This window comes from Electrophorus electricus, chromosome 9, assembly GCF_041902795.1.
Source record: "Electrophorus electricus isolate QZ-2024a chromosome 9, ASM4190279v1, whole genome shotgun sequence".
Classification (NCBI taxonomy): domain Eukaryota; kingdom Metazoa; phylum Chordata; class Actinopteri; order Gymnotiformes; family Gymnotidae; genus Electrophorus; species Electrophorus electricus.
The window spans coordinates 14,890,192-14,906,271 of NC_137505.1; the positions used below are offsets into that span (position 1 = coordinate 14,890,192).

Genomic DNA, 16,080 nt, shown 5'->3' on the forward strand with positions numbered 1-16,080 from the left:
TAACCCAACATGAATATGAGACGAGGCAAACCTTGTCCTGAAATCTTTCACATCAAATATCTTGTTTTTACTCGACATCCCCATCCCACCCTCGACTTAAAGAAGGCAAGAACACATAAAAATGGACATTTATTTGGTATAGATGACTGATGTATAAATTTAACCATTCACAGCAAGATGGGAGGCAGTATGAATGGCTCTAGAATATACTGCTGCCACCGCTTAAGCAACTGGGCTCTGGACCACAGTGGGAGGCTTTAAAATGTTTTTTGTTTTTTTTTGTTAATAGCTGAACAGGATCAAGTCCAAAAACCCCAGGTGCACCTCAGAATCACTTGTTAGGTTCACCAAGTCAATGGTAGCACTACTATAACTTCATGTTACTTGTTTCAACATCTTCAGTTGGATTTTTTCAGAGGAAATGTGAAGAAATGCATTCTAAGGGAGACTGTTCTCCAATTATAACATTCTGATTTTGTGGGGGAATAAAAAGAAAGCATAAAAAAGTAAAATATTGGAACACCTGTCTTTGATGTCACAAAAATTTGTAAATTATTAATTGCTTACCAAAATTAAAAAAAGGGGGAAAAAGTTAATTTGTGAAACCAAATTATACTGGGCCTTTTCCTTCAAATTCGGAAAAAAAAAAAAAAGTATTCTAGCTATGCCGCTATCCACATTTTATCACAAAATTTGATTTATTTGTACGAGATACAAAAATGTAAACATGGCAAAATAAATAGTTAAAATGCATAAATGTAGAAACTGTACTCATGCACATAATCCCTGCACTTACTGATGCACTTTCTTTCCCTTTATATTCAATTCGCTGTATATTCAAGTGCACAAGCATGATGACAAAATATCTAGAATTCAAGTAACAAATGACACTAATGATACAAATATACTATTTTACAAGGTAGTGATAATTCCCAATTTTACAAAATGTACACATATAATATTCACAAATTGACTTAATATTTTGATATGCTTCAATGTGGTACAGGTCCATGGGTCAGCTCACTCATCTCATCAGCATTCGGTGAGCTGGCGCTAGGAAGGGTAGGCTATGTCACCTCCATAGCAACTGTGGTCTCTGCCATTCCATTAAGTGCTAGCCTTTCAGGCTCATGTTTATCCCTGGGGGAAAAAGTGGCAAAAATCATCAATTAACACGATCAAGAACCGAGTTGAGTGTGTGCGTTCGTCTGTGTGTTGCAGTGCTCGGACCTAGCGAGGCTGCTAATGGCGGTGCCCGGGGCGACTCTGGGCACGTGGTCTGGGCTGCTGGCCACACTGGCCAGCTTCAAGGCAGGCGGCGAGGGGGCACAGGGCCGGGCAGAGTGGTGTGCGTGAGCGGGTGACACGGCACTCACGCTGCTCAGCGGACCAAGGCCATGGGGGAGCGACTGTGGCACGCCGGGTGCCGGCCTGGGGGGGCCTCCTGACGGCCGGACCGAGGAGGTGCTGGAAGCTCCTGCGGCAGGCCGTCCGAATTTGGTCTGTCTGGGACCTGCGGATGGGGGTGGGAAGCCGTAGTGGAGATCAGTGAAACCAGCAGCTCAAACACTGGATGCATAATTGTCAGTGACATCAGACTGGTTCTCACGCAACATGTTATTGGTATTCAGTGAAGTTTTGCCTGAGCATTTCAAAAAGTCAAATGCCACTCAGACGATGAAATAGAACTTCCATTTGTTCAGCAATGAGAGGTAATAACTCATCCATGTCTCCAAACTCACGCTGCCAGCACCAGTGGGTACTGGATGACCAAGTACAGTACACAGACACACCAACACAATGTAGTTTTACTTTTAGGAATCTTAGAACCGACAACCCTCCTGCACTTATGCTCTTGACTGATCAAACTCCCATCCTTCAGGACACGTCATCTCCAGACACCCTACTCATTACGATGACACTGTCTGTCTGTGCCACAGCCAACCTAAACCAGAATGCCCCGTTTGGAACGCAGACTGGGATGTTATCCTGCTGCTTGATTTACCCCTGAATTGTGGTGTGTCCAAGCGAGAACGTTTCAGCAGGAAAACTACTTTGGTGGTCCATGTGATTGAAATGTCATTTGTTAAAAGCATGGCCTTAAAAGGCCAAAGCAACCTCTCAAGCTCTCTAAGGTATACATTTGTAAAAAAAAAAAATATTTAAAGCTAGTGCAACTTGTCCCTTCTGTCCCATCATCACTACTGTAAGGTTCTGATGTTTTTTAATGACAATACTGTCAAACATCTATTTACAACCGCAGCAGTTTTGTGAGTCTATGGACACCAAGTCCCAACACGTCCTCTAGTTAACAGCTAGTTCTCTACTTTCCCTCCAGTAAGAGAACTCATCAAGGCATCCAGATCATATGTACACCTTAATGCCTGTTTTCTTTCTCTCTGCCATCTGATATCCAAGGTCATAAGGGTCTCTCTTAGGGCTATCGCAGTCTCTGTCCCATCCAGTCTAAACCTGGATACCATCACTCCAGGTCTATAGATGCCAGGTCTTGACCCTCAAGATTTTAGGAACTACCAACCTATTCTAACCTTTGTCCTTCCAAAATTCTGGCACTTGTGGCATCTCAGTGGAAAGACCATTTAACTTCCAACAACCTATTAGAACGGCTTCAGTCTGGATTTAGAGCACTGAAACTGCTCTGGTAGGGGAACATGTTACTCCGATTCTTAGTTACCTACACTGGCTTCTTGTCCTGCCATCACACAGAGTAAAAAATCCTCCATATGGTTTTTAAGCCAGTTCTTAGTCTGGGATGCCTTTACCCTCCTTCCTTCCTATATCACCTTCTTGTACACTTTGGACCTCCGATACTCACCTGCTCTCTATCCCACCCTCCAGGATCCATACTTTTGCAGCTTGCACATTAGTATACTTGGGAATACTGTTCCTTTACACCACTGCTGTTCCAACTCACTTTCCTCATTAAAAAAAACAAAAACAACAAAAAAACCCCTATAACTACTGAAAACCTCTCTTACAGAGTGCCTTTCTGTAATATCATGTGACTAAAATATGACTTATTCTAGACCTATATCATTTAATTTTGTTTATACTATAGGGCCGTTCTTTTAACTTCATCTTGGCCTGAGTTTATGTACTGATTTTGTTTTTAAATTTGTTTTCTTTTTTCATCATCTTGTTTTACTTATTACACTTTGATATTATAATCTGTGTTCATGTAGTGTTGTTGGGTAACCTGAAAGCTGTTTAATAAAATCCTGTTATTCTTAGTGATTCACAGGTCTTTCTGTACCACTTCATTACCAGTGTACACGGGTACTCGTATGGAGCTTGCCTTGACAGGGAAGGATCCCATTGATGCCTGCTCTGTGGGGTTTGCTCTCCTGGTTGGGGGCACTGACCACAGCAGAAGCAGCAAAGTGTGCACTGGCCGAGTCCAGAGTCTTGGACACGGAGTCCGTGGAGACCATGGTCTACAGAACAGACGCAACAGATAGGGGCATCGGTCAGACTAATGCACCAATAGTGCATTACTCAACAGTCCACAGAACTTTTTTTCCTCCCTGCAGTAGTAAAATGGTGTCATCTGAGTAGATTTAACTGGCTATAACACAGCAGCAATGCCATGTAATGAAGCAGGAAGTGCCGTGTGTAAGATTAACGTACAGTCACGTGTGAGTGGGAGCGTTCAGGAAGAGCCGGGATGTGCTGCATGGTCTGTGGCAGTTGGAGGCCCTGCGGTTGGACGCCCTGCTGGTGGATGGACTGGGCTATCTGTTGCTGCTTCATCTGCTCCAGCTGCTGCTGGTGGGACTGAAACTGCTCCTCTGTGATTCCTCCTAGAAAAGAGAGAGAGAGAAATAAAAAGGCAATGCTTAACACTGAAATTAGAGGTGCCCAGGAATTTGGAGAATAGATGACCATTAATAACTTTATTGGTCTCGACTGGTTTACATTTTACATCTGCTTTTAAAAATGTTTTTAAAGATTATGTTAACAGACTGATATTTGTAATGCTTATTCAAAAACTCCTTTTGTTTTTTTTGTCTGGAATTTCAAATTCAGATATTAAACAAAGACACATGAAGTGATATGGTTTGAATTCTGATTATGTACAGTAAAAATAATAATTTATCATTTTCTTCCTGTAGATGGCACAAGAGTGCTTCCAAATACAACAACTGTGATTTTTGCGATCTGTCATTTAAAAATTCACAATTGGAAAAAAAAAACAACTAAATTTGTTCTACTTTCAGTGGATTATCAGATTAATAACTACATCAAGCCACAGCTAGGTAGATTAAAATATACTGTCCGCGTGAAACAATTCACTGTTCTTGAGCTGTACAAATGAATGAAACAGTATCAAAAATGTAGTCTGAAGCCTAAACTAAGCTGAAAATGGTTCAAAAGAGATCTTGTTTAAAGCTACGGTTTCTTACACGATCACAGACACACACACAAGCGCAAACAGCTGTGGTCCAATCTGACTGCCTCCTACAGTTTCCTAGAAGGACAGATTGTGAAGTCAAACCTGCTGGAGGCTGGAGGTTTCAGGGGAACTAGAGGCCACTCTAGCCTCCTGCTAAAACCATCCTGCACTGTAATTCTGCTGCAAGGGAACACTTATGTAAGCTTGCGGTGCACCAGAATGTTCACGCAGGCTCTGTCCAACCCTGGGTCCCGAAGGCAGTCTGAGACGGAGCCCAGAACACACTGAGCAAGAAGGGAACCCAACGTACTTCAGCACCGAGCCGAGCGGAGAGCGGCAGGTTGGTCACTAAACACATGATGTGCCAGAAGGGGGCTGACCAGAACCCTTTGAAGTTTACTTTTCATTTCCAACATGTACCGCGACTTCTCTTAAAAACCAGCTTCAATAACGCCAGAGGAAATGAACGGTTTAAGAATAAACACAATGTGAATCCACGACTGTAATACGACTGTTTCCCCATCAACGGTGAGAAGCCGTGCCACAGGTGTTTTCCAAGTAGAACTAAGGCAAATGCTTCCAAGTATCAAACCTGAGAGGCTGGTTCTGGAGTTGTTTGCCACCGCAAATGTTCCTCTGCCCTTCCTGTCATCGTGCTGAAGGGCGTCCTTCTTGCTCCCCTCTTTCCCATTTTCGTGAAGGGGACGTGGGCGGAAATAGCGCACCCTGCAGGCCTGGATGTTGCTGAGGAGCTGAGCCAGCGAGCACTGAGGGTTTGTCCGGGCTGCAGGGGGGGTGTGTGTGGCCGCGTTCACGTGTGTGTCCGTGTGCATGTGGTGGTGTGTGACAGATGCAGTGGAGGGGCAAAACACATCTGGGTCCAGGAGCCTGAGCGCTCGGTCCAGGTCTGATGAGGTTCTGTCCAGCACAATCCTACCATAGTATTACAAAGATGAGTCAGAGTGAGGTCAGAGGTCAACTAGAGAGCATTTCATTAAGCCTTCAAGAAAAAAATTGAGGGGTAAAAGTAGTAAAATTTTTAAAAAAGAGAGAAAATTTTTTACTTCAAATACTAATGCTGACTGTTCAAGTATTGACAAGACACCTTTGAGTATGTGAATTTATGGCTAAAATTAACCTCAGCTATCATCCTACAAATAGCAGGCAGACAGTTGTAATACAGAACAGTATAGAACAGAGGCAGCTGAAATGGTCAGAATGCAGAACATAACAGCAAGGTGTTGGTGGTGGTGGTGGTGGTGGGGGGGTGTTTTACCTGCCGCCCCGGCCCAGGCGCCTGTGGCTCACCCCTACCCAGCGGCGGGGCACAGACAGAGCCGTGAGGGAGTTCCGCTGCCCTGGATCGGCCAGCCAAGCCAGGCCTGGTGGAGAACACCACCTTTGCTCGCCAAGAGGCTATGTACATACACATGCACACACACACACACACGCATACACAAACACAAGAGAGGTGAAGAAACAGCTCAATAAACAGTATTAGAATGCGAGACATCAGCTGAGCTCGGCAGCAAGCAGGGCGCTGCCGGCTTATAGGACACTACTGGCTTACAGCAACAGGAGCAACTTACAGCAAGATAATGGCACCCATCTCTGCGTCTGAAAATGAAAGCCCCATCGGGGTCATTCTCTTCGTCTGGCTCAGAGGAGGGAGACTAGCAGGGAGGAAACGGAAGAAGTTACATTTCACAATACACAGCTAACAGTGTGTTACACTAGCATCAGCACAGTCATTTTTAGCTTGTTCTTGCGCGCCAGGCCGTGACCAGAGACCGGAGTCAGGAAGGTCACAACAGAGAAAGCAGCAGACACGCAGCAGACAGCACGTCAGGGTCAGGGCAAATGAGTGAGGAGCACAAACTCTGTAGAAAGCCTGACCCAAACCACAGGCTGGTCCACAGGGGGTAGCAGGAGAGCTCACCAGAGGAGAGTCCTCCTCTCCAGAGCTGTGGAAGTCGTATTGTTTGATGTCGCCATCGGCGATGGCATGTGGGCGCTGTGGGGGCCGGCCAGGTGGTCGTGGCGCTGCATCCAGCCTGGGTCTCCGCCCATACTTTCTGTGCGGCCGGGTGAAGTCGAAACGGGGCTCTGAATGGGCAGAAAGGTGGCGTGTGGGATGACTGGGCTGCTGTTTGTGTGTCTGAAAAGAGGAAAGGGAGAGCAGGCATCAGGATAACAGAGGAGGGGGGAAAAGTGGGCATCAGGATCAGCGAAAGAGGGAGGGAGACCGGGCCTCAGGACAACTGAGAAACTCAGTCCAAATTTCCTGAGTCACAGCAAATGGAAAAAATATTTATGATGCATTTTTCGAGCCAAGTTGTAACATGGTGGCTTTGTTTGTACACAGAGCTACATTTATCACTGATTCATCAAACACGACAAACATTCAAATCCAGAGTCTTTTGTGACGCACTAGTAATTTGTAGTAATACCAATACCCTCACTGAGTAATACTACGGTAGGATTTTTATTTACAAGTAGAGCACAGTGTTATTAAATGAGAATCTCAAAATATCACTCCCATGTTTTCCAGGGTCAATGACAACCAGGTGACAAAGCAGGTCCCATAAAGAATCCAATAAAGGATTTCATTACAGGAAGCAGAACGAGACATCACCTTGATTTTGCTTTCCATTTTATGCCTGTTCCCATTGGGGAGACATACTGGAGCAGGAAACACCGCCTTTTCTGCCAGAGGTGCAGAGACTTCCTTCAGCACCTCTCCAGAGAAGTCACCCATCTGGTACCTACAAACGCAGCCTTAGGTGAGACACAGATTTCCATTCATTCATTCACTCACTTACACACTGCTTTGGAGATTGGGCTTTGTCTTTGTAGACAACTCACACTCACAGCTGCATTCAAGAGTATGGCAGTTCAGAAAACTACACCTAGTTTGTGAGTTGGTCAGCGTGACAACGTGTGTGTGTGTTTGGAGGGAGTGCATGTACGTGTTTTTGGGGTGCGTGTGGCTCTACCTCTTCTCCACCACTTCCAACGTGAGGTGCAGTAGCTCTCTCTTGCTCTTCTCCCTCTTTTTGATCATCTCCAGGATGGTGACCGTGCGGCTGAACTCCCGCCTCAGTTTCAGCATCTTCTCATATGAAGCCTCATCGTTCTTGCGGTTCTGCGGGGAGCCCAGAGGACATGCTACAAATGAGCCCACAGGGTTAGCCACGGCACATACCTTCTCAAGCGCTACGTCAGAAAGAAGAGCCCAGCTGGAAACTCCTGTTCTAGAATGGGACCTGGGAATCAACTTGGGCTGAGGCTCCTTATTGGATTTGACGCAAAACGATCTCTCCTCTGAAATTTGTGCTATATAACATGGCCCTATATTTTCTCCAGGAGGCGACTAGGACAGCTACCTTCCGTGTCTGCATCTTCTCCGTGCGTCGGCGGAAGGCCACGTAGGCATCGTTGTTGGTGGAGCCGTCGCGCTTCTCCTGCTTGACCTGCGGGGTGAGGGAAGGCCCCCGGCAGTTTTTCCTTTTGCGCACCCAGTAGTCGTACACAGACTTGAGCAGGTAGTCGTCCTCATTCAGCAGTAGCTTTGCCTCCTGCAGAGTGACCAGCTAGGAGGTAGAAGCATAAGTACAGGGTCAGGGACACAGGAAGACAGCTGGGCAAAAACTAGGCCTAGAATCTCAGCAAGCTATAATCCTGACCTTTAGGATGGACAATCAGTCGGTCAACTTTGGCGCACACACGGCCAAGATGGCAAAAACTGGCATGTAACGAGCATTTCGTTACCTGGTTGCCACTGGCTTTTTCCAGTCGGTCCACCATGACCTCGAACTGCAGGGGTTTGAGCTCCATCTTGCGGTTGAGTCTGTTCAAGAGCATCTCGTCCTCCGAGTCCATGTCATAGTCTGGCTGCTCGTTGTCTAGTCCGAATGCTGGCAGACACACACAGGTGCACGAACAAACACATTCGCACCAATGTACCAAGGAAGGAAAGGGGTGGAAGAGTGATTCAAGTTGATTCTGACTCAGAAAGAGGAAAAGTGAGTGTGTGACAGTGAGAGATTCACATTGCAGAGCGAGTCACACTTCAAAGCTTAACGCAATAAAGAGCTCAATTGTAACTTTCTTTTTCACTCTCTAGAACATTTGATTTCTTATATTATACTATATTAAAAATAACAATAATAATAATAATAATAATAATATTCAAAACTCTGTAACGATGCTACTAAAGCGAGAGAGCAACTCACGTTGGATATGGATGAGCTGTTTGGTCTGGCGGAAGTCTCCTTTGTACAAGCGATCGTAGTAGGTGATGCTCCCTTCGACCTCTGGTACAGGGATGACCATGCTGTCTCTCTTCTCCCTGAACACCTGCTGGGCGCAGATGGCCCTCTGGAGATGGTGTTCCTGTGGTGGAGTGGAGACCAGGGCTTACATGGCATCTTTGTTACACAGAAGGAGAATCAAAGCTGATTGGGCAAAATTACTACAGAATGTGTGTATAATATATTAATATAGTGCATAGTATAGTGTACATGGTTACACACTGATACAAGAGCATAACTTTGGGAACACATGTACTGACAGAACGTTTAAGGAGAGAAAATAAATAAATAAACAAAAATTATATATTACTGACATTTTTATCCGCATCCTGGAACTTCAAGGTGCTTGGCATTTATTTTTAGCTCCGACAGCTGAAAAATCCCCAGAGGGGAACAAGACTAGGGCTGGATTTCCAAGCATCACAGAATGTGGGACAGTCTGATGCAATATGATGAACAAAACTGTGAAGTTTCCATCACTCATTGGAAGCAGGCTACTTACAGGGGTTAACTGGAGGTTAGCAATGCAAACACTGTCTACCTCCTGTAACTGCAGCTCTGGGATTGTATTAGTTTAGACTATTTAAAATGGACTTTTTTGTTAATTTTATTGAATGTTTAATAATATTGGGAAGTGTTAACATCCATTACTTCCCTTACTATTCCCTCAGCGCTATTGGACTGTTTTAAATTTTCTGCATTCATTTTGTAGATTATTTAAGACTGCTTTCCCTTTGTGCAGCTCAGTTTGTATCCAGATGCTAAAGGCATCCATGTCCGAGAGGTTACCGGGGAAAACGGTGAAAGAACCCATTTTTATACTGGATACAGTGGAAAGCAGGACATCACTAAAGTGAACTGAGAGAGTAAAAGCTGTTGAATAGACAGTAATAATAAAAGCTCATTAGCCGTCACAGAAGAGCATCGAGCATGTGTGTGCTAACACGTGTATACACACACACACACACACACACAGTGGTGGAATAAACTACAGCTGATGAAACTCTCTGCAACATCGTAGACATTACCCAGTCCTTTAAACAGATAACACATAAATTACTAGGTACAGCAAATGCGATCAGAAGAACTGGTTTTGTTATTCATCATGATATTTTTAATAGATTCAGATCAATCAAATTCCAGACCTTTGCTAAAAAAAACCCAAAAAACATTTAACTCATGATGAGTAACAGCAAGGACTAAGGAGTCAATGATCGACTTAAATATGTGCAGCAAACACTTAAGCAATAAAGAATAAATAAATAAACTTAGGGAAGAAAGGGTAAAACATGTACCCTTGTGGTTGGCCAGTCCATCTCAGCAGCAGAGACTGTTTTCAAGACACTTTGTGTGTGATATCGGGATAAGTATGCATTTACCCACATGGTACACTACAGTACCTTTTACATCAGGGTTCTGCAATAAAGTCTGTGGCGACTTACGAGATGGCCTTGCCGATGTGACTTTTCATTCACAAGTTTATGAAACGGTGTTTTATCACTCCAAAACAAACAGAGTGGACTAGAAAAGGTCAATTTTCTAATCATAACTTATGTAGCTAGGCTCTGTCAGCAGGCAACCTCCCACCAGCTCACTGAAAGGAAGAGAAAGCTTGACCGTTACAAACACCCAGTTGGTTTGGATGCCACATGAACTACAGTGGAATACCAAATGGGCAGGCCTATAAGATATGAGTAGCTAACAAAGTGGCCAGTGATTGGTGGCAAAGTGGCAAGTACAGCCTAGGTGTAGGGGTCGACCGATGATATGGATTTTTCATGCAAACATTTAGAGAGCAGGGAAGCTGATGTATAACACGGAGCAGTGAGGACGATATACAAATCCAACATCCTGTTGAGGTTTCTTTGCACCTTATGAAATACACCAATTGAGTAATAACAAATGAGAAAATTGCTGAACTTAATATTTATTTAACAATGTTATTGTCTACATTGGCCCTGCTTAAGGTGGGGGTTTGATATGGGGGAACAACCTTAGACTGGGGGAGGGGGCAAGGATGGGGTATAATATGTAGGGGAGGGAGGGGGAAAAAAATAAAAAATAATAAAAAACAAAAAAACAAAAAAAACCTGCCGATGCCAAATAGCCAAACATCGCAAATGGGCATTCAGTCACTACCCAGGTATTTCCAAGTGTATGGTTGATTTTAAATTTTACCTGTTGCTGTATACCACCTAAACACAAGTTGGTGTGACAACTTGGCCATGTGACATTTTTCAACTCAACAGGATTGTCCCAGTCTGACTATAGAGTGCCTGCCTGCAGTGCCTGTGTCAGCGCCTTTTTAATTCCTAGTTGAAAAAAATTACAGTGTTTCTTTTACACTAAAGAAGGACAGCCTGTCTTGTATTGACATGTTTCAGCATCCGGGATTGTTAAGTAGACATATTTATCAGCTGTATGCCAAAGAGCTTTTTTATGTTACGTATTTGATTATTTATTTATTGTAAAAATATAGGAGATCTATTAGCTAAAGTAAACATGGGCACCTATAATAATTCCCACGATACTATAGCACAACAAAATCAAATACATCACGCTTTGAAGTCTCTTCTTGACTTTGTTAAACTTTTCTGAATAACACCAACAGATTTTCCTAGTTCTCCTAAACATTCCAATTTGAAGCAAAGCTAAGTGATTAAGCTTGATTATTACTGATAGAGGTTAAATGTGCACATGTAGTCAAAACCTAGCGTTTGTCCTGACTATAATAGACCATTATAGTAGACTGAAACTGTATACAATGGATTATCTTGCAAAAAAATATAGGAAAAATGAAAATATTTTTGCAAACTTTTGTTCATCACTTTGCAACTTGACTGAAGATATCTTATGCAACAAATTAGCAATTAACTAAAGTTAGTTTTTTCAGGTGCAGGATTCCAAATAATTCTCAAATTATTCACACTTTAAATAAGTATATATATATATATATATATATATATATATATATATATATATATATATATATATATATATATATGAATGAATGAATGAATGAATGAGAGAGAGAGAGAGAGGTTGATTCCAGGTGAGTAACTGTGTACTGTGATGAGATGTAAAGATAATAAATTGCAGTGAAGTAGTTTCCAGAGAAACAGGACGTTTTCGACAGATGTCCATCAGTTGTGCAAGCAAAGTGCTTCTAAATTAGCACGTAAAAGAACCAGTTTACATATGAAAAAGTAGATGCTTAAATTATAACATGGGGTTCTAAAGCTCCAAGAGGGTAGTTCTTTTAACACCATCAGAATTAACAATCTGTTGTTTCCAGTGGCAAGCCATTTTAACACTAATGGACACGACATTAATGACATATGAAATAACTGTTCGAAACTTCCTGTTTGTCTGGAAACTCTGTAATAAAAACTTCAATATTCATCCATCAATCATATGTATGCATGCATGTATGTATGCGCAGAAACTGTACAGCAGTCATTTACTTCACAAAACCACTTCCTATTCTAACAAAGCCTACTTCCTACATTTGATAGCTAGCTAAATGTCATTTAACAGTTAAAAATATAGCATATTTTAATTTGACAGTTTTGCTTTAATACATTCCAATGGAAAGAGAAAACTGCACGGGTGCTAAGTTCAGATGTCAATAAAGTAGCTGAAATATAAAGCATTTGTAGTTACGCACAAACTACTTAGGTAGGTAGCTAGCTAGCTTACAGCGTGCGTGGAAGTGGCATGGCTTAAACCGGCCAGAAGCGCCGCTCGTTGTACGCAGACGATGACGCAATTTACGTCAATCTAGACCCGATTTACGCAAAATGACCCGACGTCACAGCCCAAAGAGACCAATTATCACCTTGCGTACGTTCCCTTTGTGGACGCCATTTGCGTACAACTTGCGCTCCTCAGCCCCAATATCGAGCATATTTTTTTATTTTTATTTTTATATTTATTTATATATATATATTACACGTACAATATGGACGTACTGAAAGTAGTGAAACGCTGTTTGCGTATATTACCTTACGTAAATACATAGTGAATACGCATAGCCTGGCACAGCCATAGACCTTATCAAAAATATAATTTAATACAAAAACATACCGATTCCTCTTCTTTTTCCATTCCAGTTGGCATTTGTGGAACCGCTCGGTTGATGGAAACGCAGTCGTTTAGGTCCGGAATATCCCCATTGCGGTATATAGGAAGAGGTTTGGCGGCGTCTAGCGCTCGCGCTCGGAACGATAGTTTACTCATTGTTTTCGCCGATCACAAAAACACAGAATGTAAAGGAAACATGGACCCAGCCAGATTTAAGCCAAATATTCGGTAGAAATACAACAGGGAGCCGACTTTTTTGCTATGATCGAACTCATTGACTTCCCTGCGATCGAAATCCCGTGGTATAACCAATTTCTAACGAATTACAATGTCTTCAAAGCCTTTTTTCTAGAGTGGTCCGCTCTCAGAGCCACCGAAAACATGGCGGACATGGCCAGACAGCAGCTAAGCAATCCCGACAGTCACTGCGAGACAGCCAAAGAACACGAGCCGCGTTGCGCGCGCACCTCATGCAACATGCAAGAAGAAATTATTACGAAACGTAGGTTAGGCTGTGTGAGACTCAGGTTTTGAGCGGTTCGCGGCGTTGTTGAGGCAGACGGGACGCATTTCAAAGTAGATATATACTACTGCTTATCGCCCTAGTTACAAATGCAAAAGCTATTGGTTCTTTATAAATCTGAACAGCATTACTACCCAAGGTCTTGTTGCGTGACTTGGTATGACGAGAGCGTCCTCTACAACCCATGACGTATTATCTACACAATAATATGACCAAAAACAATAAATAAGTGAATTATATCTGAACCACTTTGTGCATTCCCATTTTACTCCACAATGATGTCATTTTATAGGCTTGTCGATTTAGCTGTTAGTGTTTCATGCCATCAAACGTTCAGTAATTATAGGATTAACAAATGGCATAGCCCCCCCAAGCCAAATAAATTAGTTTACTGTTTTAGATATATGCAAGTAATATAAATTAGATAACCAGTTTTAGAATATAGGCAACCTTTAATTAAGTTACAGAAGACACTGAACAAATATGACCACCCCCCTCTTTAAACTAAATCACATACTTTGAGTTTTCATCAATGCCTTTGAAACTACCTCTTCCTGTAGGTAGAGCTCTTTGACCTTGATTTTGACCCATTAATCTTCCCACTGATGTCTGTCTCTATGAACTGTTGATAGGGTAGACAAAACAATGTAAACACCAGAATAAAAAAGGATCAGACTGCCTAAAGCTGTTTAAATAGCAATGCTCCTGCATCTTCATCATTTATTAATAATGTTAATGATTCGGCTATAAAAAATTAAAGGGTGATGTTAAAAAAAGGCTAGTTGTAAAATGCACTGAAACATTACTCTATTTTTTTACATTTTTAATCTCAAATAAACATTAAGTGGGCAATGCTTTTATTGCTGTTGGATAGGTTTTTCTTCATAGTGGTTGAATTTCCCACTAGAAATAGTTTAAAACTATTGTTTGCTATGTGCTGTTCAACAAAGTTGCTTCCAAGGGACACAACCTGTAGTAGTCTGTAATAGGCATGCAAGATCACCTGCAAATACTTAAGAAAGTTAACAAAGCATTAGCCTTATTTTTATCAGGACAGTGGAGAGGACTACCCTGAACCCTTGTTTTTTGTTGTTGTTTGTTTTTGTCTGCTCCTCCACCCTTCCCAAAACTAAATTGAGAACTGGAAATCAAATGTTGGGCTCTCAGAGTGCACTGCTAGTAGCACAAATTACGCCTGTTAAGACTCTTCCTGCCATGGGTGAGTCATCCAGTCCTGGGCATGCTTAGGAATCTAATGGAAGCAGATCTAGAGTGGAGTCTAGAGTAAAAGGAGCATGTTATCAGAACATGGTAAAGAGCTGTTCCACAAAGTACCAAAACTGACCACCTGAAGCAGGGAGCTGCATCACATCTGGGAATATTAGCAGCAGAGAGCTACCAGTGCAGTAGCGAAGATCACCGAAATACAGGGGCACATTCATCAGACTGCTGTGTAGTTAAGATAAGGTTTCTGTTCTATTAATGGTATCACTTTAGAACATTCCTTGACACTTTAGCCTACAAATGAATGCACCCCTCTGTATTCATGTTGACTGGTCTGTCCTATTTCACTAAATTGGGTGTCATGCTGTGAAGTGTGAGCTATGGTGTATTTAAAGAGCAATTCCACACAATAAATCAAAGGCAGCAGAAGACCTGCCTCTGGCATCTCTAAGCAAAGTTCAAGTGCTTAGAGGAAAACAGGGAGTTGAATTTATGGCAGAAAGTCTTGGAATTGGACGTAGGCCTCCCAGTGGATGACAGAGTTATTCAGTCACATAAAGGCATTCCATCTGACTACCTAAAACAGGGACCAAAACACTTGTGTGCCATCGACTGCATTATTTTCAGGACACATAAATCCAACTATGAGGAATGCAGTAGCATTCCAGGAAGCCAAGAGTCACTATGTGAGAATGAAATAGCGGGCACTCATTTGTGGTTGTGAGTAATAGATTTGTGGTGGTGTGCACACACCTCAGTGGCTGCTCTAACTGAGCACATTCATCAGCTATGGTTGTCGCAAAGTGAGGCACACACTTGCTTTGAATGGACTACACCATTGGAGTTCGTGCAGCCGAATGAGAAAGTGTGGTATACGAGGAATGGAAAGGCTGACACCTAGTGGCATATTTTGTCACTACCTGTACAAGAGAATGGGGGGGGGGGGGGGGGGGCATTGGTGTGGGGAACAGCAGTTATCAGCTGGCTCTGGCACGTTTGTCTCGAAAACTTATGAACATTGCCGTATGCACAAGTGCAAAGGAAAATCACCATGTACATGAAAGCATGTCATCCAAGACCTATGCACACTATGTAGGTCACACCAACTTTATTAGAAAGGTACCTCTGCTCACAGCAGTTCAAAACGACGACTTGATGCTGGCAGGAGTGACTGTCACAAGACGTATTATAGACTTCACATCTACAAGGTGTTTCTAATGAAGTGGTGTTTATGATCAAGTAGCTAGTGCATGTATGTATAGGGATATGTAACAGAGACTGACCAGTTTACATTTACATTTACAGCATTTAGCAGATGCTCTTTGTCATTTACTCATAGAATATATTTAAATAAAATTTTATTTTAAAGTTTATTTAAATTATATATATATATATATATATATATATATATATATATATATATATATATATATATATATATATATATATATATATATATATATATATATATATTTTTTTTTTTCCTCTAACAAGCACCAACACTTGAACATGGAGGGCATGGG

At 42.3% G+C, this 16,080-nt stretch overlaps 1 protein-coding gene across 6 annotated transcripts; it reads right to left on the reverse strand.

The window, feature by feature from the left end:
• Positions 1 to 116: 116 nt before the first annotated feature.
• Positions 117 to 13,397, reverse strand: epc2 (enhancer of polycomb 2). Of its 6 annotated transcripts, none has more exons than XM_027016910.3 (14): positions 12,814 to 13,396; positions 8,650 to 8,809; positions 8,186 to 8,331; positions 7,801 to 8,007; positions 7,411 to 7,559; positions 7,050 to 7,179; positions 6,354 to 6,572; positions 6,004 to 6,087; positions 5,691 to 5,830; positions 5,007 to 5,347; positions 3,649 to 3,821; positions 3,317 to 3,455; positions 1,231 to 1,513; positions 117 to 1,140 (listed from the first exon to the last, which is right to left on the reverse strand). In XM_027016910.3, the coding sequence occupies exons 1-14, from the start codon at positions 12,964 to 12,966 to the stop codon at positions 1,068 to 1,070; spliced, it is 2,397 nt and encodes a 798-aa protein (XP_026872711.2). In that variant the 5' UTR covers positions 12,967 to 13,396; the 3' UTR covers positions 117 to 1,067. The 6 variants fall into 6 exon arrangements, 5 of the variants coding, with proteins under 5 accessions (XP_026872711.2, XP_026872713.2, XP_081576590.1 ...); XM_027016912.3 differs by having other exon boundaries at positions 1,377 to 1,513; positions 12,814 to 13,395; XR_014125207.1 differs by lacking the exon at positions 117 to 1,140 and adding an exon at positions 2,837 to 2,939 and having other exon boundaries at positions 1,383 to 1,513; positions 12,814 to 13,393.
• Between the last annotated feature and the right edge of the window lie 2,683 nt (positions 13,398 to 16,080).